The sequence below is a fragment of the Carassius auratus genome, unplaced genomic scaffold (assembly GCF_003368295.1).
Source record: "Carassius auratus strain Wakin unplaced genomic scaffold, ASM336829v1 scaf_tig00215944, whole genome shotgun sequence".
Lineage (NCBI taxonomy): Eukaryota > Metazoa > Chordata > Actinopteri > Cypriniformes > Cyprinidae > Carassius > Carassius auratus.
In genome coordinates this window covers 131441-154049 of record NW_020528324.1, presented here as the reverse complement: position 1 = coordinate 154049, position 22609 = coordinate 131441, and the positions used below count along the sequence as shown (strand labels likewise).

Sequence of the window (22609 nt, the reverse complement as noted above, 5' to 3'; positions counted from 1 at the left end):
CGCGGATATGAGACCTTACTATTTACCATTCATTCTGTCATCACAATTATAGCTTACAGGGAATCCAAAGTGCACTCAAATACCAGACCTGTTGGTTATTGGATGATCTTCTATTTCTGGTCTGTTAAATGCATTAGACATTTTGCAACGAACCTTCATCGCATACTGAGTGAGCGAGCGCCTTAGCGGCCGTTCACATTTCGTGCCTAAAAACGCGTGGAAAACGCTAGTCGCGCCGCTTTCTCCTCCTTTCCAAAGCGCTCAGGCAGAAGTGCTCATGAGGCGTCTGTCTTTGCTAAGCAACAAAGACGTGCTCTCTCCATGAGACGCGGAAATTTCAGCAAAGGATAAATGGATTTGCAGCTCTAAAAATCGCTTGTAGTAGCTCTGCTACTAAATTTATTTCAAAATTGCAATCCATATACAACTATGATCAGCTGTTCCTTCATCTTGGCTGAGCCTTTAACGTTGTTACAGAAAAGGAAGCTGATTGGTTAGTTCTTGTCACAAGATCCGCGGTGTGCTTGCGGCATTCTGAAAAGTTGAGATGTTTTACATTTTGCTGTATTTAAAACGTAACGAACCGTGACACCAGTGTATTGTATCGAACTGAACCGTGAATTTTGTGAACCGTTACACCCCTAATATATATATATATATATATATATATATATATATATATATATATATACATATATATATATATACATATATATATATATATACATATATATATATATATACATATATATATATATATATATATATATATATATATACATATATATATATATATATATATATATATATACATATATATATATATATATATATATATATACATATATACATATATATATATATATATACATATATACATATATATATACATATATACATATATATATATATATACATATATACATATATATATATATATATACATATATATATACATATATATATACAGGTCCTTCTGAATAAATTAGCATATTGTGAAAAAGTTCATTATTTTCCATAATGTAATGATAAAATTTAAACTTTCATATATTTTAGATTCATTGCACACCAACTGAAATATTTCAGGTCTTTTATTGTTTTAATACTGATGATTTTGGCATACAGCTCATGAAAACCCAAAATTCCTATCTCAAAAAATTAGCATATTTCATCCAACCAATAAAAGAAAAGTGTTTTTCGTTATGCACTCAATACTTGGTCGGAAATCCTTTTGCAGAAATGACTGCTTCAATGCGGCGTGGCATGGAGGCAATCAGCCTGTGGCACTGCTGAGGTGTTATGGAGGCCCAGGATGCTTCGATTGCGCCCTTAAGCTCATCCAGAGTGTTGGGTCTTGCATCTCTCAACTTTCTCTTCATAATATCCCACAGATTCTCTATGGGGTTCAGGTCAGGAGAGTTGACAGGCCAATTGAGCACAGTAATACCATGGTTAGTAAACCATTTACCAGTGGTTTTGGCACTGTGAGCAGGTGCCAGGTCGTGCTGAAAAAAACGAAATCTTCATCTCCATAAAGCTTTTCAGCAGATGGAAGCATGAAGTGCTCCAAAATCTCCTGATAGCTAGCTGCATTGACCCTGCCCTTGATAAAACACAGAGGACCAACACCAGCAGCTGACATGGCACCTCAGACCATCACTGACTGTGGGTACTTGACACTGGACTTCAGGCATTTTGGCATTTCCTTCTCCCCAGTCTTCCTCCAGACTCTGGCACCTTGATTTCCGAATGATATGCAAAATTTGCTTTCATCCGAAAAAAGTACTTTGGACCACTGAGCAACAGTCCAGTGCTGCTTCTCTGTAGCCCATTTCCTGCACATGTCTGTGCACGGTGGCTCTGGATGTTTATACTCCAGACTCCAGTCCACTACTTCCGCAGGTCCCCCAAGGTCTGGAATCGGTCCTTCTCCACAATCTTCCTCAGGTTCCGGTCACCTCTTCTCGTTGTGCAGCGTTTTTTGCCTCACTTTTTCCTTCCCACAGACTTCCCACTGAGGTGACTTGATACAGCACTCTGGGAACAGCCTATTCGTTCAGAAATGTATTTCTGTGTCTTACCCTCTCGCTTGAGGGTGTCAATGATGGCCTTCTGGACAGCAGTCAGGTCGGCAGTCTTACCCATGATTGCGGTTTTGAGTAATGAACCAGGCTGGGAGTTTTTAAAAGCCTCAGGAATCTTTTGCAGGTGTTTAGAGTTAATTAGTTGATTCAGATGATTAGGTTAATAGCTTGTTTAGAGAACCTTTTCATGATAAGCTAATTTTTTTAGATATGAATTTTGGGTTTTCATGAGCTGTATGCCAAAATCATCAGTATTAAAACAATAAAAGACCTGAAATATTTCAGTTGGTGTGCAATGAATCTAAAATATATGAAAGTTTAATTTTTATCATTACATTATGGAAAATAATGAACCTTTTCACAATATGCTAATTTTTAGGGAAGGACCTGTATATATAACATTTTTGGGAGGGGAAGTTAGTAAAATTAATTTGAAAAACTAAATTACAACTTAAACACTGCTCTGACCTGTAGTTTTTTACAAGTTCCTTGGTGAGTCTTCAGCAGTAGGGTGTCCCCCAGGCTCCACAGTGTCTCCAGGGTCTCTGAGCCCCAGGGGAACTTATAGAGGACTTTAACACCATGAGATGTCCCTTCTTTCAGTTCCTCATCCCCCACATTGCACATTTCAAAGTCAGAAGGACCTAAAGCAAACTGCAAAAAGGTATTCATGAAAGTCCATCCTTGCACTAAAACCATGTTTCTTAAATATATTTTATGATTGTACAGTGGACGACCTATAAGGTTTTTAATCACCATTGATCTTAGGTATCCAGTTTATAAATCAGCTGTTCTAAAGTCCTATTACACATATACCCTCACTGCGGTTGATGTCGAGGGGCAGAAGGGCTATGAGAAATCCCTCCAATGGACGAAGCCATGGCTGCACACCTGTGTTCACCTGCTGCCACTGGATGGAAGTCTAAAGCGACCCTCCCATCCATGCCATGCCATGCCAGATGACTTTGGCTCTCGCGGGACGAGCTTACGCCTCAGCTGTCCAGGCTAATTTAACACTACACTCCATGGCGGTGCTTCAAATGTACCAGAGCTAGCCAGTCATATCGGGTGCTGATGTGGAGATGAGTGTTTTTTTCGGTGAGCCTTTGATTCCTCTTAGAGAGGATCCTCTTCAGTGGTGGAAGACAAACCAGCAGCGATTTCCACTGCTGGTAAAAATCTACTTCTGTGCCCAGTGAAAGACTTTTCAGCACTGCTGGGGACATTAGTTCCCACACTCGCAACCGGCTGTCACCTGTTAATGCAGAGCGTCTTGTTTTTTTTTTGTTTTTTTTTATTAAACTCATTTCATGTGAAAGATTAGAGATTTTACGTTAATTTAATTATGATGCAGGAGATGTGTGTGATCTTCCGTAATATTTTGCATAATATTTGGCTACTGTTCTAATCGTAGCCTATCCTACTGTTAAAAACGAAAACCAAACAGCCTACTATCCATGTTTATTTGAGTTAATGTTCAATTACATTCATTTCAGTTAAGTCACCAAACATATTTTGATTTTTAAAAAGAATAGAAAAACACTTGTCTTTGCATTGCTGCACTTTTATTGAAAGGTTTTGGTTGTTTACTTGGGTAAGCATAAGCTAGGTAATTGTCAATAAAGTTTTTCTCACTTGTCATCCTGGCATAATGTTGCCTATCTTTTTTTTTTTTTTTTTACAGTTAATGGGGTCATGAAATGAGAAACCAAATTTGCCTTGATCTTTTGGAATATAAGAGGTCTTTGTACCATTAAAACATCCTGCAAGTTTAATAGCTTAAGACGTCCTCCCCATTATAAACGAGCCATTTATTTAATCAAGCTCTAAATAGAGCTCGTTCTGGATCCATGGTTAGAAGTGACGTCACGGTGCGAAGTGACGTTCCAACCATTTGCATATGACTGCCTCCAGCACAAGACAACTACGCTCATTTTGGATCGTTGTCGCGCCGCGCGCCTCACAAGTGTTCAGTCGACAGACAACGAGTGGGTCTGTGTACAGGAAAATTACAATGCCACGCAGATGTGCTGTTCCTGGCTGTGGACAAACAACATCTTTGAATACCCTGCCGAAAGATCCTGACGTCAGGGAAAAATGGATGCAGTTTATTTTTTGCGGACGTCCCAGTCACGGCAGTGCTAATTTAAGTGTTTGTTCTATACATTTTAACGATGACCCAAGTGTCGTAGCAAAGGTATTATTTATGTAATCCTAACCTGTGTCATCATAATTGTATTTATAAGAAGCTTAAAAGCTTTATTGCCTAAAATGAAGCATTTATAGTCCATATTTTTTTATAATACTGCAATTACAATTGATAGAATAAAACTTTACATTGTATTTTCTAACGTTATAGAAACACAAACAGAGCAGTTCTCACCTATTTATGTAGAATTGTCATTTAAGGGTATTTACAATATTACTTTTAATCACTGGCTAATATAAACACATTTGTATAAGAGAATCTTGAAAATATGTCGCCTTTCTAGTAGGCCTACATGTAACAGACGATTAAAAATGTTGCCTTATCAATGCTGCATCTTCAAATATGGCCTGTGCATGCATTTTTGTCCGCGATACACCCTATCATTTCATTTAAATTAGGTAAATAATGTTAAGCTGTTAGCATATTAAGCTAAACAATAATTATGCAACAATAATCCGTTTTCAAGTGTCTCGGGTTACAATTTTTTTATTAATTCAAAATAGTTTCACTTTCCATGTGGACACGGGCTGATCCAGTCTTCATTGTTGTGGTGATGGTTCATTTTCCTCTGATTCCTCATCTGATTCCGGCTCAAACATATAAGGTTTTATCATTGCAAGAGCCATCGCTTCGAATGCATCACCCGCTACTAAACAGTTACGCTCAATCCACAAATTTTCCATCAAATGTCGTTAGCCAATCATAACAGTGGGCGTTAACACTGAACTCTTAAAGGGGAAACAACCCAAAAACAGACTGTTTGAATCAAAGGATGAGAAACGGTGGGAAAATGTCATAATTCACTACATTTTAAAAGTTTATTTTTTTTTACTATAGTAATACTATAATTGCACCTAGGGGACCATAATAATAAAATAAAAAAAACAGTGTCATGACCCCTTTAAAATAAAATAAAATGAAAAATACATTGCTGTGGACGTTGTTTACTTCATTAATGTGTTTTACTGTGTTAATGGAATAAGGATGCGAGTAGAATTTGTTATTCGGTTTCGGATTCGGCCGAATCTTAAACAGTGGATTCGGTATTCGGCCAAACCCCAAAAATCTGGATTCGGTGCATCCCTATTAATTACATCCTGACTGGTTTGGGATATCTTATGTATTTGTTACAAGCCCTTCTTAGTGCTCTGGGTGAATACCTTTTCATCCTTTGTGATAGGACGGCGTGATTGTACTGTCCCCGTAGCAGCTTAGCCTACGGCTTATGATGCAGTACAAGTTTCGTATTGAAAGGGAACGTACTCTGTTACTAATGTAACCTCAATTCCCTTAAATATGGAATGAGTACTGCGTACTTTGCCGTGCTATAGGCAAGGAACCTCATGTCGTAACTTCACTCTAATTAAATCAGTCTGCCTGGGTGAGACGGCCGCTTATATAGTCTGATGCCCCGCACGTTTTGGCGGGTTCGGGTGGGCTAGCTCACCATAGGCTTGCGCCGCTATTGGTTAGTTTACATCGAACTTCACAAACCAATGGTCATGTGATATTTCCTACTGACACATTACAGCAAAAGATATAAATAAATGGCTTAAAACCCTTTTTGGGGGTGAAAATACTAATGTGCCTAAGACTTTTGCACAGTACTGTATTTTAAAAACGACATTGTTGCTACTTTATAAAGAATGAGGATACAGTCATTCACAGAACTGATTAAAGACAGTGACAGACAGCACTTATTTTAACTAAATAACAGAGTGAGTGACAGAGATACAGTAGAAACATTATGTGTGGTTTTCTATTAAATAATGACCCAGATTGTGAAATACATTTATTAGCCTTAGATTAAGGGAAGCACAACTTGGGAAATGAGAGCATCCAAGGTGAAAGCTATGGATGTATTTTAAATATTTGTAATGTTCTTTAATATTATCCATATTTTTTTTTTTTTTTTTTTTGTGGTTCTTTTTTTTTTTTTTAAAGTATCGGTTCAGTTACCGTTTAGGCGCCAGTACCGTTTTAAAAGTATTGAAAAGGCACTGGACACTACTTAAAAGTTATTATTTCTCACTCAATCATTTACCAATTGGGTGCTTTCTCTTCGTCCTCCACAAATTAAGCTATTGTAGGTAGTTCGGTAGCGAGACGTTTTAATAAATTATCGTTTGCGATTGACGACGCGATTGACAATTTTGTGATAAGTAGGCTTTACCAACTTTGTAACTCATTACACCCTGAACACTGAACATAGCAGACTTATGTAGCGAATACAGGAAGCTATCAATCAAGAAGGTATCAGGATTAAGAGTTATTTTTCATTTTTAGTTTTTGATTAATCACTTGGATTAATCATTCATTTTGACAGCACTATAATGTTTATTGTAAATAGACAACCATACAAGGGCAATTGTTTCTAAGCCTGCCCTGGGTAAACCAATTTTCTTGTCCATTGCCCTCGCTGATTCCTGCAGCTAAGCTTGGATGTACATTACATTCCATTAAAGGTTATTGATGACATGCCTCTGAAATTTGACTTTTTGCACCATAACAATACTTTTAGGCAACTAGTCATCATATCTCTAGTCCTTTAATGTATTTGCATTGTACTATAGTGCGTTGATTTTTAATGGTCATATATGCGGCTGAAACAGGTAGCCTAGTGCATCCCAAATTTTTCACCATGAACATTTTAATATAACATTATATTCATGATGGCCTATAGCCTTTAGAAAAATGTTTTGGGGTGGGGTAGTGCACAGTAGGCCCCTGTGGCGCGGCCTAAGCTTTTGTTCTTAATGGCATTTTATTTCCTTACATTACTTTTACTTTTATAGTTTAAGTAATTTTTTAAACCAGTACTTTTACACTTTTACTTGATTAAAAAGCTTGAGCTGATACTTCAACTTCTAGAAAAGTCTTTTTAAACCCTAGTATATGTACTTCTACTTGAGTAATGAATGCCAATACTTTTGACACCACTGTTTATAATACAGTATAAGGGTATTCTTAAGGCATTATAATGAAAGCATAATGCATTATAAAAAAAAAATTGTATAATGTTATTTCAACTCATGAATAATCATAATTATAATACATCATAATAGTTACGTATTTGAATCTGGAAATAATAAATAATAAATCTGGAACTAATTTCAATTAATTGATTTGAGTTTAATACTCCACCTGAAAAAAAAATGCAATGTTTTATATGGTTACATTTTATTTTGATGGTTCCCTTAATCAATTGACTATAAGCAACTTTGCAACTACATGCCAACTAACTCTCAAGAGTATTAGTATGCTCAAGAATGGTAGAATCTAGTATGGTAGAATGTGTTTACACTTGCAAAGACAAGTTTATCTGTTGGTTGACCTTCAAAATAAAGTATAATTACATTAAATTACATAATTACAGTAGCAGACATACTAATACTCGATTGACCGACAGTTAACATGTAGTTGCAGACTTACTTATCAACAGCTGTCTAAAGGGTACCATCAAAATAATCAAACTGATATTACAATAAAATCAGTTCAAAGCAGATGTGTCATATTACACATTCATTTTATTTGTAATCAGATCTGTTTGAGGAAAAAAATTTGTTACTACTACTACTTATAAATGGTCTTTGACTGCTTTAAGGAGCATCAGAAAAATGGCAAGATATGAGACTTATAATACATTATAACTATGAGAAATATAATCCAATGTAAAAGTGGATGCATTGTGTTCATTGTGTTATAAATCATTATACTCTCAAAAACTACAACCACAAATAAGTAAATATTATAATATATTAAAACTGTTCTTATAAATATGCTCACGAGATGATAAAACATAATAGATTTTTTAAATAATGCATTATGCATTCATTATAATGTTTTAAGAATACCCTTATAATGTATTATAAATTGTAGCGTACCAGACAAATTAAAGGGTACATAACATACACAGTTTCACCTAAATCTCATGTTAATCTTGAGTACCTATAGAGTAGTACTGTATCCTTCATATATCCAAAAAGTCTTTAGTTTTATCATATTTATAAAAGAAAATAACAGCTTTTCGATTCTTTCCGGAAAAAGCAGAGTGTCACGGTTGGTAAACCGTGATCTCTGGGTTTTGCACTTTGTGGTGAAGTCTGTGTGTTTCACGTCTGCACTGATTAATTTGTGGGCGTCTCCGTTAATTGTCATCAGCAGCAGCTGTCACTCATTACTCTCTCCCTATATATTGGTTTGTCTCACGTCTTGTGTTTGTGAGAACGTTGTTTAATGTCGGTACCTCTGTCTTTTGCTTCTGTGTCGTTTGCGTTGGATGTCCGTGTCGTTCCCCGGAACCTCATCCATTCTCCACACTTTCACTCAGCATCAAGACTTACCTTCGGCTCTATTCCCCGCAGTTCCTGTGCCATCCTCTCCTGCAGCCTTCTCACCGTCACTGTCTTGTCTGGTTTCTGCTTGTCCTGTTGTCCCCGTTTCTGTCTTTCAGAAGGAGAACATGGTATTGCCAAACGTGCCTGCAGAGTATCTGGATCTGAAGGAGGTGTTCAGTAAGTCCCGTGCTGCTTCTCTTCCTCCGCATCGTCCCTACGACTGTGCCATAGATTTAGTGCCAGGTAAATCTCCGCCTAAAGGCAAGTTATACTCTCTTTCCATTGCTGAGAGGGAGGCCATGGAGAAATACATTTCTGATTCCTTAGGATCTGGGTTCATCCGTCCTTCCTCTTCTCCAGCAGGGGCGGGATTCATTTTTGTGGGTAAGAAGGATGTTTCTCTGCGACCTTGTATTGATTACCGAGAGCTGAACAACATTACGATAAAGAACACTTATCTATTACCACTCATGTCTTCAGCTTTTGAGAGGTTACAGGGCACATCCGTATTCACAAAATTGGATTTACGTAATGCTTATCATTTGGTCCGCATATGGAAGGGGGATGAATGGAAAACCGCCTTTAATACCCCCAGAGGGCACTTTGAATACTTGGTGATGCCGTTCAGGCTCTCCAACTCGCCAAGAGTTTTCCAAGCACTCGTGAATGACGTGGTGAGGGATATGGTAGATCAGTTTATATATGTCTACCTGGATGACACACTGATTTTTTCTTCATCTCTCCAGGAACACGTTCAAAACATCAGACGAGTGCTCCAGAGGTTACTTGAGAATGGGCTTTTTGTCAAGGCAGAGAAATGCATATTCCATGTACAGTCTGTCCCCTTCCTAGGGTTTATCGTCTCGTCCGAGGGAATACGTATGGACCCTGACAAGGTTAAGCCTGTGATAGATTGGCCATCTCCAGATTCCCGTAAGGCCCTACAGCGGTTTCTGGGGTTCACCAATTTCTATCGGCGTTTCATTCGCAATTTCAGCCAACTAGCCTCGTCTCTGACAGCTTTGACCTCTCCCAGTACTCCGTTCAGGTGGTCAGACGCAGCTGAGACTGCATTAACTAACCTCAAAAGCCGCTTCATTTCGGCTCCCATCCTTGTGGCCCCTGATCCCATACGGCAGTTCGTGGTGGAGGTCAACGCGTCAGAGGTGGGGGTAGGAGCAGTTTTGTCCCAGCGTGCTGTTTCAGACGATAAGGTACATCCTTGCGCGTTTTTTTTCCAATCAATTATCTCCTGCTGAACGCAATTATGACATTGGTAACAGAGAGTTGTTGGCCGTCAAATTAGCTTTAGAGGAGTGGCGTCACTGGCTGGAAGGCTCAGGGGTACCTTTCATTGTTTGGACCGATCATAAGAATTTAGAGTACATTAGAACTGCCAAAGGACTCAATTCCAGGCAGGCTCAGTGGGCACTTTTTTTTTCGGTCGCTTTGATTTTACTTTATCGTAACGCCCGGGTTCCAAAAATGTCAAACCCGATTCTTTATCACGTCTTTTTGATCCCTCCACCCACCCGGTGACTTCAGAGTGTATTTTACCTGAGCAATTAGTGGTCTCAGCACTCATATGGGAGGTCGAGTCAAAGGTCAAGACGGCCTTACAAGGGGTAACGCCTCCGCCCGGTTGTCCACCGAACCGTTTATTTGTGCCGGAGGAGTTAAGGTCCGAAGTCGTCCAGTGGGGTCATTGTTCTAGCGTGGCTAGTCACCCAGGGATAAGTCGAACTAATGGGTTGGTTAAACAATGATTCTGGTGGCCACGTATGGCTCGTGACATCCGCGATTTTGTTTTGGCGTGCTCAGTTTGCGCCAGTGGTAAGTCATCTAACCGACCTCCTGATGGGCTCTCCTTCAACCGCTGTCTGTCCCTTCGAAACCACCAGTCTTTCCCAGTCTGGAATCTGAAGTCGCGGTCCCCTCCGCTCACGCGTTTGTCCAAATGTGCCACCGCACCTGGACCAGAGCCCGCAAGACTCTGCTCCGGGTGAGGGAGTGCACTAAGGCCAAGGCCGATCGCCACCGGTCAACTCCCGTTTACGTCGTGGGTCAAAAAGTGTGGCTTTCTAGCAGTAACATTCCTCTGCGTTCCGTATCTAATAAATTAGCTCCCAAATTTATTGGCCCGTTTACTATCACCAAGATCATTATTCTGGTGACAGTCCACCTCAAACTACCTCCAGCGTACAGGAGGATACACCCCGCCTTTCATGTGTCCAAAATTAAACCCGTGTTTTATGCACGCATTAATTCGTCTACTCCGGTTCCCCCGCCGCCGCATCTCGTAGATGGTGAACCGACTTATTATGTTAATCATATTCTGGACTCGAGATGGAGGGGACGAGGATTCCAGTACCTGGTGGACTGGGAAGGTTACGGTCCGGAGGATAGGAGTTCTGGGTGGGGGGGGGTGGGGGGGTACTGTCACGGTTGGTAATCCATGATCTCTGGGTTTTGCACTTTGTGGTTTAGTCTATGTGTTTCGCGTCTGCAGATTAATTTGTGGGCGTCTCCGTTTATTGTCATCAGCAGCAGCAGCTGTCACTCATTACTCTCTCCTTATATATTGTCTCACGTCTTGTGTTTGTGAGAACGTTGTTTAATGTTGGTACCTCTGTATTTTGCTTCTGTGTTGTTTGCGTTGGATGTCCGTGTCTTTCCCCGGAACCTCATCCACTCTCCGCACTTTCACTCAGCATCAAGACTTACCTTCGGCTCTATTCCCCGCAGTTCCTGTGCCATCCTCTCCTGCTGCCTTCTCACCATCACCATAAATTGTTAACTTGCATTTGATTCCACTCCCTCCTTTACCCAGTCGTCACACCGAGCTCCTGGAGGCGTGCCGTGAGTGGAGCTATAATACTGATGTTTTATGTTGTTCCATTAACATATATTCACTTATGTGCTGATTTCCATCAAAATACAGAAATCTGATGCAGTTGTACTTACATGAATAGGGGCTTTTATCACAGGGACGGCTCAATGTTTTAATAGCAAACGATGTGCAAATCCAGCGTCGACTTGGGTCTTGTTTATAAAACATTCGTCACTCAAATGACCAGAACACACAAACGCACTTGATACACTCTGTTGCTGCCCTGGAAAAACAAACTGCCTCCACTGTTCATGTAACGCTGGGTTCTTGGGGAAGCTGAACACGGTAAACTTTTCCTCAAATCCCATGTAGCGCTGCCAACGATTTTGAAGCACATTGATGTGCGCGGTCACGCTCTCCTCTGGTCAATGTGTGAGCACGGGCATGATTTTCCGGGAGAAATGCTCATATAAGGACTTCCATTCTCGTCTACGTCTACATCATTAATAATAATAATAATAATAATAATACATTATATTTATAATGCACTTTTCATCAGAGATCTCAAAGTGCTACAGGGTTAAAACAAAAACAAAAAGATAAGCAGTTTTTTAATAATAATAATCTAAAAGGGACCAAAAGCTTTGCTAAAAAGAAATGTCTTGAGGCCTTTTTTAAAACAATCAGTAGATTGTGGAGCCCTCAAGGAGTCAGGGAGGCCATTCCACAGATGCGGGGCAGCAGTACAAAAGGCCCTGTCTCCCATTGTCCTCAGTCTGGTTCTGGGTATGTGGAGGAGGTTTGAGTGAGTGGAACGGAGGGAACGGGTTGTGGTTTGTGGGTTGATAAGTTCTTTTAGGTAGGAGGGGGCATGTCCATGGATGCATTGATGTGTGAGGAGTGAAACCTTGTACTCAATCCTGGTGGAGATGGGAAGCCAGTGGAGTGAGTGAAGAATGGGGGTAATGTGCTCATATTTCCGCACTCTCATCAGGATCCTAGCTGCAGAGTTTTGGATGTATTGAAGCCTCTGTAGACTCTTTCCAGGAATCCCAATGAGAAGTGCATTGCAGTAGTCCAGTCTGGAGGAGACAAAGGCATGAACCAGTTTTTCGGCATCTGAAAAGGTGAGAATGGGCCGGAGTTTGGAGATGTTACGGAGGTGGTAGAAAGAGGTCTTGCATAAGTGATTTATATGAGCTTCAAAAGTGAGTTGGGAGTCAATTTTTACACCAAGATTAGTTACTGTTGATGAGAGGGGAATGTTGGTGCCAGAAAAGGTGATACTGGTTATGGATGATGATTTGATTTGGTGAGGAGTGCCAATCAAGATGGCTTCGGTTTTGGAGCTATTTAGTTGAAGGAAGTTGTGCTCCATCCATACCTTTATCTCCTCCAGACAGGTGCTGAGTTTAGATGGGGGTGACTGTGAGGGTGTGGATTCAGCTGTGGCATGTACATAGAGCTGTATGTCATCGGCATAGCAGTGGAATGAGATTTTGTGACGGCTGATGATTTGGCCAAGGGGGGTGAGGTAGAGAATGAAGAGGATGGGGCCAAGGACTGACCCCTGAGGGACACCACAAGTAACTGTGTGTGGATATGATTTGGAGTGGCCCAGGGAGATGTATTCTGTCCGGTTTGTGAGGTATGATCTGAACCAACTGAGGGCAGTATCATTTAGTCCAGTAGTGAGGTGGAGCCGGTTTAAAAGAATACCATGGTCGACAGTATCAAATGCAGCAGAAAGGTCCAGGAGGATGAGGAGGGAAGGGGAGCCAGCATCAGATGATATGAGGAGGTCGTTTGTGACTCTAACGAGGGCAGTCTCTGTGCTGTGAGCAGAGCGGAAACCTGACTGGAATTTTTCAAAGAGGTTATTATATTTAAGGTGGTCCTGAAGGTGGCTGGCAACTGCTTTCTCAAGTACTTTTGATATGAAGGGGAGATTTGAGATGGGCCTATAGTTGGATAGGACTTCCGAATCAAGAGTGGGTTTTTTGAGCAGTGGTGTGATAATGGCATTTTTTTAAGACAGGGGGAACGTGACCAGTTTTGAGGGAATGATTTATAACAGCAGTGATCAGGGGACTTAGGACGGTGATATGAGTTTTTACCAGGGAGGTTGGGAGAGGGTCCAGGGGACAGGTGGAGGATTTCATCTTCCTGATGATGTTCTGCACCTCTTCTGATGAAACCTCAGGAAAGCAGAGATCCAAGATCGAAAAAAAAAAAAAAACAGCCGAAACTTGTACTAACCTGGAAAGTAAGATTTTCGGCACAGAAATTCTCAGTCATTCTTCTAAATAATTTTTAAAACCTTTTACCATGTTTAGGGATTTTAAAATAATATAATAAAAAGAAAACCGATAGAATAAAAAAAAGAATAGAGCAAGCTAGTGTTAGAGATCTTTACACACAAACACACACACACACAATTGCTTAATAAATGAAAAGAAAATAGAATACAAAAAGAAAAGAAAGGTAGTTAGATTTTTTTTTAAAAGAATAGAATTAGAATAGTGAGTGTTAAAGTTAGAGGGTCAAATAAAGATTGAAGAGATGTGATTTAAGCCGATTCTTGAAGATGGCTAAGGACTCAGCTGCCCGGATTGAGTTGGGGAGGTCATTCCACCAGGAGGGAACATTTAATTTAAAAGTCTGTAAAGTGACTTTGTGCTTCTTTGGGATGGCACAATCAATGGGGGAGAGTCATTAGTAACCTAATGGGTTAGAGATTCTGACTCCCAATCGAAAGGTTGTGAGTCCGAGCCTCGGGCCAGCAGGAATTGTAGGTGGGGGGAGTGCATGTACAGTTCTCTTTCCACCTGCAATACCATGACTTTGGTGCCCTTGAGCAAGGCAATGAACCCCCAACTGCTCCCCGGGCGCCGCAGCATAAAAATGGCTGCCCACTGCTCCGGGTGTGTGTTCACAGTGTGTGTGTTATCACTGCTCTGTGTGTGTGCACTTCGGATGGGTTAAATGCAGAGCAAAAGTTCTGAGTATGGGTCACCATACTTGGCTGAATGTCACGTCACTTTCACTTTTCACTTTCAAGCAACGTTCACTTGCAGAACGCAAGCTTCTAGAGGGCACATAAGTCTGAAGTAACAAATTTAGGTAAATGGGTGCAGAGCCAATGGTAGTTTTGTAGGCAAACATCAATGCCTTGAATTTTATGCGAGCAGCTATTGGAAGCCAGTGCAAATTGATAAACAGAGGTGTGACGTGTATTCTTTTTGGCTTGTTAAAAATGAATCGTGCTGCCGCGTTCTGAATTCTGTCCAAATTGTAAAGGTTTGATAGAATTGGCTGGAAGACCGGCCAAGAGGGCATTGCAATAGTCCAGCCTGGACAGAACAAGAGCTTGAACAAGGAGTTGTGCAACATGTTCCGAAAGAAAGGGCTTGATCTTCTTGATGTTGAATAAAGCAAATCTGCAGGATCGGACAGTTTTAGCAATGTGGTCTGAGGAAGTCAGCTGATCATCAATCATAACTCCAAGGCTTCTAGCTGTTTTTGAAGGAGTTATGGTTGATGTGTCTAACTTGATGGTGAAATTGTGATGAAACGATGGGTTTGCTGGAATCACAAGCAGTTCTGTCTTGGCAAGGTTGAGTTGAAGGTGATGGTACATCATCCAGGAAGAAATGTCTGTTAGACAAGCTGAGATGCGAATAGCTACCGTTGTATCATCAGGATGGAATGAGAGGTAGAGTTGAGTGTCATCAGCGTATGAAAAGCCATGTTTCTGAATGACAGAACCTAATGATGCCATGTAGACAGAGAAGAGAACTGAGCCCTGAGGAGGTTGTTTTGTGTAAGAAATGTAGACACTTGGTTGAACACAGCTCGTTCAAGTGTTTTTGGAATGAAAGGAAGAAGGGAAGCTGGTCTGTAGTTCTCTAAAAGAGATGGGTTGAGGTTGGGTTTCTTAAGTAGTGGAGTTATACGTGCCTGTCTAAATGATGAGCAGAAAGTATCAGTAGCACTGTTAGCATCCAAAGATGCAAACAGTTTAAGGGAAGGAAGTGAAGATGAAACCACTGCATATAGCCGGGAGGGTGAAAGTGTGCGTAGGTTACGTCGAAAGATGACATTTGGAGGACCATGGTAGAAACCTGAGGAGCCAAATTCCTCAGAAAGGCAACATGATGTTGTAAATCAATTCCTAGTGCCACAAGTCAGAAGCAAGTCCACTTACCAACCAACTCTTTCCACAGAACAGCTTTCAACATTAACACCATTAGAACAATTATTGACAATTTAAATTCAGAGAAGAGATTGTCAAATTTGGGGCAAGTAATCAAGATTGATGGTCAAAGAGATCCACAGCCTGACCATAACATGTAAACCCATGAGAGTATACAAGATCTTTGGATTGACTTCCCCTGAAGTAGAAGAACCAGACTGAAATTCCTAAGGGGACCTTTTAACCTCTGGTCTCCACAGAACATCCTTATGTGAGTGAGTGAGTGAGTGAGTGAAGTGACATTCAGCCAAGTATGGTGACCCATACTCAGAATTTGTGCTCTGCATTTAACCCATCCGAAATGCACACACACAGAGCAGTGAACACACACACACACACTGTGAGCACACACCCGGAGCAGTGGGCAGCCATTTATGCTGCGGCTCCCGGGGAGCAGTTGGGGGTTCAATGCCTTGCTCAAGGGCACCTAAGTCGTGTTATTGAAGGTGGAGAGAGAGCTGTTTATGCACTACCCCCACCCACAATTCCGTCCGGCCCGAGACTAGAATTCACAACCCTTCGATTGGGAGTCCAACTCTCTAACCATTAGGCCACGACTTCCCCACTATGTCAGAGAATGGCACAGGAACTGTCTTTTATAGATGTAGATGCACCAAAATGAACTCAAAAAGACTTCTAAATGAATATCAGTCCAATGGTTAACTCCATATTCATTTATATGTAACCCACACATTTGACTATCATGTTTATAATCACTTATCGTGTATCAATCAATCACCTTTATTTATATAGTGCTTTAAACAAAATACATTGCGTCAAAGCACTGAACAATATTGGAAAAACAGTGTCTCAATAATGCAAAATGATAGTTAAAGGCAGTTCATCATTGAATTCAGTTATGTCATCTCTGTTGAGTTTAAATAGTGTCTGTGCATTTATTTGCAATCAAGTCAATGATATCGCTGTAGATGAAGTGACCCCAACTAAGCAAGCCAGAGGCGACAGCGGCAAGGAACCGAAACTCCATCGGTGACAGAATGGAGAAAAAAACCTTAGAAGAAACCAGGCTCAGTTGGGGGGCCAGTTCTCCTCTGACCAGGTGAAAACAGTAGTTCAATTCCAGGCTGCAGCAAAGTCAGATTGTGCAGAAGAATCATCTGTTTCCTGTGGTCTTGTCCTGGTGGTCCTCCGAGACAAGGTATTTACAGGGGATCTGTATCTGGGGCTCTAGTTGTCCTGGTCTCCTGTCTTTCTGGGCAGTAGAGGTCCTTTCTAGGTGCTGATCCACCATCTGGTCTGGATACGTACTGGATCCGGGCGACTGCAGTGACCCTCTGATCTTGATACAGACTGGATCTGGTGGCCACGGTGACCTCGGAACAAGAGAGAAACAGACAAATATTAGCGTAGATGCCATTCTTCTAATGATGTAGCAAGTACATAGGGTGTTATGTGAAGTGTTTCCGGTTCTGGTTTACCTAATTAATGCAGCCTAAAATTCCTTTAACTGATTTGGATATTAAAAGCATATTAGTATGTTATGTGTATGCCAGGTTAAAGAGATGGGTCTTTAATCTAGATTTAAACTGCAAGAGTGTGTCTGCCTCCCAAACAATGTTAGGTAGGTTATTCCAGAGTTTAGGCGCCAAATAGGAAAAGGATCTGCCGCCCGCAGTTGATTTTGATATTCTAGGTATTATCAAATTGCCTGAGTTTTGAGAACGTAGCGGACATAGAGGAGTATAATGTAAAAGGAGCTCATTCAAATTCTGAGGTGCTAAACCATTCAGGGCTTTATAAGTAATAAGCAATATTTTAAAATCTATACGATGTTTGATAGGGAGCCAGTGCAGTGTGGACAGGACCGGGCTAATATGGTCATACTTCCTGGTTCTAGTAAGAACTCTTGCTGCTGCATTTTGGACTAGCTGTAGTTTGTTTACTAAGCGTGCAGAACAACCACCCAATAAAGCATTACAATAATCTAACCTTGAAGTCATAAATGCATGGATTAACATTTCTGCATTTGACATTGAGAGCATAGGCCGTAATTTAGATATATTTTTGAGATGGAAAAATGCAGTTTTACAAATGCTAGAAACGTGGCTTTCTAAGGAAAGATTGCGATCAAGTAGCACACCTAGGTTCCTAACTGATGACGAAGAATTGACAGAGCAACCATCAAGTCTTAGACAGTGTTCTAGGTTATTACAAGCAGAGTTTTTAGGCCCTATAATTAACACCTCATTTTTTTCTGAATTTAGCAGTAAGAAATTACTTGTCATCCAATTTGTTATATCGACTATGCATTCCATTAGTGTGTATTCCCTGTGTGTTTCACCGGGCTGCGAGGAAATATATAGCTGAGTATCATCAGCATAACAGTGAAAGCTAGCACCATGTTTCCTGATGATATCTCCCAAGGGTAACATATAAAGCGTGAAGAGTAGCGGCCCTAGTACTGAGCCTTGAGGTACTCCATACTGCACTTGTGATCGATATGATACATCTTCATTCACTGCTACGAACTGATGGCGGTCATATAAGTATGATTTAAACCATGCTAATGCACTTCCACTGATGCCAACAAAGTGTTCAAGTCTATGCAAAAGAATGCTGTGGTCAATTGTGTCAAACGCAGCACTAAGATCCAATAAAACTAATATAGAGAGATACACCCACGATCAGATGATAAGAGCAGATCATTTGTAACTCTAAGGAGAGCAGTCTCAGTACTATGATAAGGTCTAAATCCTGACTGGAAATCCTCACATATACCATTTTTCTCTAAGAAGGAATATAATTGTGAGGATACCACCTTTTCTAGTATCTTGGACAGAAAAGGGAGATTCGAGATTGGTCTATAATTAACAAGTTCTTTGGGGTCAAGTTGTGGTTTTTTTATGAGAGGCTTAATAACAGCCAGTTTGAAGGTTTTGGGGACATATCCTAATGACAATGAGGAATTAATAATAGTCAGAAGAGGACCTATGACTTCTGGAAGCACCTCTTTTAGGAGCTTAGATGGTATAGGGTCTAACATACATGTTGTTGGTTTAGATGATTTAACAAGTTTATACAATTCTTCCTCTCCTATAGTAGAGAATGAGTGGAACTGTTCCTCAGGGGGTCTATAGTGCACTGTCTGATGTGATACTGTAGCTGACGGCTGAATGGTTGCAATTTTATCTCTAATAGTATTGATTTTAGAAGTAAAGTAGTTCATAAAGTCATTACTGTTGTGGTGTTGGGAAATGTCAACACTTGTTGAGGCTTTATTTTTCGTTTATTTAGTCACTGTATTGAATAAAAACCTGGGGTTATGTTTGTTTTCTTCTAAAAGAGAAGAAAAGTAATCAAATCTAGCAGTTTTTAATGCTTTTCTGTAGGATATGCTACTTTCCCGCCAAGCAATACGAAATACCTTTAGTTTTGTTTTCCTCCAGCTGCGCTCCATTTTTCGGGCTGCTCTCTTTAGAGTGCTAGTATGCTCATTATACCAAGTGTGTCAAACTGTTTTCCTTAACCTTCCTTAAGTGTAAAGGAGCAACTGTATTTAAAGTGCTAGAAAAGAGAGAGTCCATAGTTTCTGTTACATCATCAAGTTGTTCTGAGGTTTTGGATATGCTAAGGAATTTGGATACATCAGGAAGATAACTTAAAAAGCAGTCTTTTGTGGTAGAAGTAATGGTTCTGTGATACTTGTAACAAGAAGTAGAATTTACAATTTTTGCTATATGAAGTTTGCACAGAACATCATCACTTGGCTGAATAATTTCAACACTATCAACATCAATTCCATGTGACAGTATTAAATCTAGAGTATGATTTCGACAATGAGTAGGTCCTGAAACTTGTTGTCTAACACCAATAGAGTTCAGAATGTCTATAAATGCTGATCCCAATGCATCTTTTTCATTATCGACATGGATATTAAAATCACCAACTATTAAAACTTTATTAACTCGGATGTATATATATGAAAACTTTTGGAATTTGAAGATCAAGGTAAATTGTACTTAATTTGTGTACCGGGAAACATACAAGTATCTTCTGTTGCTTACGAAAGGCAGAACTAAATGGGAAAAAATTATATTTCAACAAAATAAGACAAATTTGGCCATCTTCATAGTGTTCAAAAGTTTTTACCCCCCCCCCAGCTCTTAATGCATCTTGTTTCCTTCTGGAGCATCAGTGAATGTTTGAATCTTTTTAAATGGTTATGTTTGAGTCCCTCAAATGCAGTGTTGTTTTTGGCAGCCCTTTTAGTTTTAGTCTTATGGACGAAAATGCTTTTTAGTTTTAGTCACATTTTAGTCACTTATAAACTTGATAGTTTTAGTCAAGTTTTAGTCGACGAAAATGCAAAAAGGTTTTAGTCAAGTTTTAGTCAATTTTAGTAAAAAACTAAAAAGTAGTCTTTAGCAAATTAATTTAGATTAAAAAGTATTGGAAATGGATTTAGGTTTGACAGGTTGTAACGAGTGTTGCAATTCATAAAACAACAGTTAACCTTAAAAGCTTTGCATAATAAACTAGACTTTCTCATTGATGGAGATGCAGTGCTGCCAAGCTGTACTTCAGGGTCACATTGGGCAGAAACCTATATTTCCAAGTAATTTTTCCATGAATTGATGCTCTTCTAAAATTTCAGCACATTGCCTATTTTCACCAGTAATCACAGTAATAAAAGAATGGTTTAAAGTTTAAACAGCAAAAAAAATTTGAGCTACTACAACATTACACACAGATAAAGTGGTAACAGTGGAATCACTGTTTTACTCCAAAAAAAAAAGCCAGGAATAAAAACATTCTTACTTTGGCAATTGTGGCTTTATTTGAGAAATTGCTAAAGTGCAATGAACAACGTGTCCAAAATATAAGCTATTGAGGAACACATACTTATGCTCTACAACTTGTGCTTCAACTTGTCTGCCAGTGCAACAACAAGATGCATATTATTTGTAAACACAAACATCATACAATCTTGTCTAATAAAAGTGACACAAACATTCAGGGATGCAAACACATGTATATGGTCAAAGAGAGAGTTATCGAAGCCCTCAACCCGCAGCAAATATCACAATTTTATATTTATATATGGATGTCAAGAGCTAAGAAGTGTATGTATTTATATAGCCTACACTACACACAAATAATATACAATTAAATTATGCTCATTTTAAATGTATTGTGTAGGCTAGGTATAAAAAATATAGGCTTTTAATAATCTTTCAGTGCGCAAAACCATGATAATATGAAACGCTTCAAAACAGAGCGCACAAAGCGCATATGCACATCGCGGGTGCAGAATGATGTGCTCAAAGCAACATGGAGTCACAGTGTGCTGCGCTGCTGAAGTGTGCATTTTAAAGTATGCCTTGATCTGCAGGCTGCAGCTGGGTGATTCTCCAAAACAGGCAGAAATTATATGCATTGTGAATGTCAGACTTATAATCATTTTCGTTTCGTCTCGTCAACGAAAACTCGGAAACGTCTCGTCATGTTTTAGTCACATTAGAGGCATTTTTAGCAAGTCATCGTCGCGTTATCATCATAAAAAAAAGGTGCGTCGACGAAATCATTTCGTTGTCGTCATCGTTGACGAAAACAACATTGCTCAAGTGTCCTCAGTGTGATAAGATGTATCTCAAAATCATAAAGTCACTGCTTGAAAGGGTTCAAATATGCAAAGATGCTGGAAAACTGAAGAATCTGCAGGACCTTAAAGATTTTTCTGAAGAACGCTGCTCAGTTTAACTGTTCAGAACAAACAAGGGACTCATGCACAAGCATCACAAAACAGAAAGCCGTAGATCGCTGACAAGCTACGCAATATCGCGTTCATTATTGAAGGCGATTCATCTGCGATAATGAACGCGATATTGCGTAGCTTGTCAGCGATCTACGGCTCTGTCTATTAAATGCCACTTCAAATATAAGCAGGTGATGGCGATTTTAGCGGTGATCACAAAAGCAGCTTTACTGATTAGATGCGGATGATCATATCATTAGATATATCACCCAGCCCTATTTTTAGGCTGCATTAATTAGGTAAACCAGAACCGGAAACACTTCCCATAACACCCTATTTACTTGCTACATCATTAGAAGAATGGACGCTAATATTTGTCTGTTTCTCTCTTATTCCGAGGTCACCGTAGCCACCAGATCCAGTCTGTATCCAGATCAGAGGGTCACTGCAGTCACCTGGATCCAGTATGTATCCAGACCAGATGGTGGATCAGCACCTAGAAAGGACCTCTACGGCCCTGAAAGACAGCGGAGATCAGGACAACTAGAGCCCCACATACAAATCCCCTGTAAAGACCTTGTCTCAGAGGACCACCAGGACAAGACCACAGATGAAACAGATGATTCTTCTGCACAATCTGACTTTGCTGCAGCCTGGAATTGAACTACTGGTTTCGCCTGGTCAGAGGAAAACTGGCCCCCCAACTGAGCCTGGTTTCTCCCAAGGTTTTTTTCTCCATTCTGTCACCGATGGAGTTTTGGTTCCTTGCCGCTGTCTCCTCTGGTTTGCTTAGTTGGGGTCACTTCATCTACAGCGATAACGTTGACTTGATTGCAAATAAATGCACAGACACTATTTAACTGAAGAGAGATGACATCACTGAATTCAATGATGAACTGCCTTTAACCATCATTTTGCATTATTGACACACTGTTTTCCTAATTGAATGTTGTTCAGTTGCTTTGACGCAATGTATTTTGTTTAAAGCGCTAAATAAATAAAGGTGACTTGACTTAAATCTGTTATTATTCTTGATTTTTCAAACTACAAACACTTTTTGCATTTTTGAATTATGCCTTGTGTGACCAGAAATTAAGTATTATTTGTTTCAGCTGTTTGATCGCCCTGTTGCCTCGCGCACATATTCACTGGAAACAGCAGTCGTTTACTAGACATTC

General features: G+C 40.0%; 1 protein-coding gene across 3 annotated transcripts in view; it reads right to left on the bottom strand.

Moving 5' to 3' along the window:
- polg2 (polymerase (DNA directed), gamma 2, accessory subunit) overlaps nucleotides 1-22609 on the bottom strand; it is a 94169-nt gene that overhangs the window by 9181 nt on the left and 62379 nt on the right. For all 3 annotated transcript variants that reach the window (XM_026261890.1, XM_026261891.1, XM_026261892.1), the window contains one exon: nucleotides 2553-2738. In XM_026261890.1, coding sequence (XP_026117675.1) covers nucleotides 2553-2738 — 186 coding nt within the window. The remainder of the gene's footprint in view (nucleotides 1-2552; nucleotides 2739-22609) is intronic.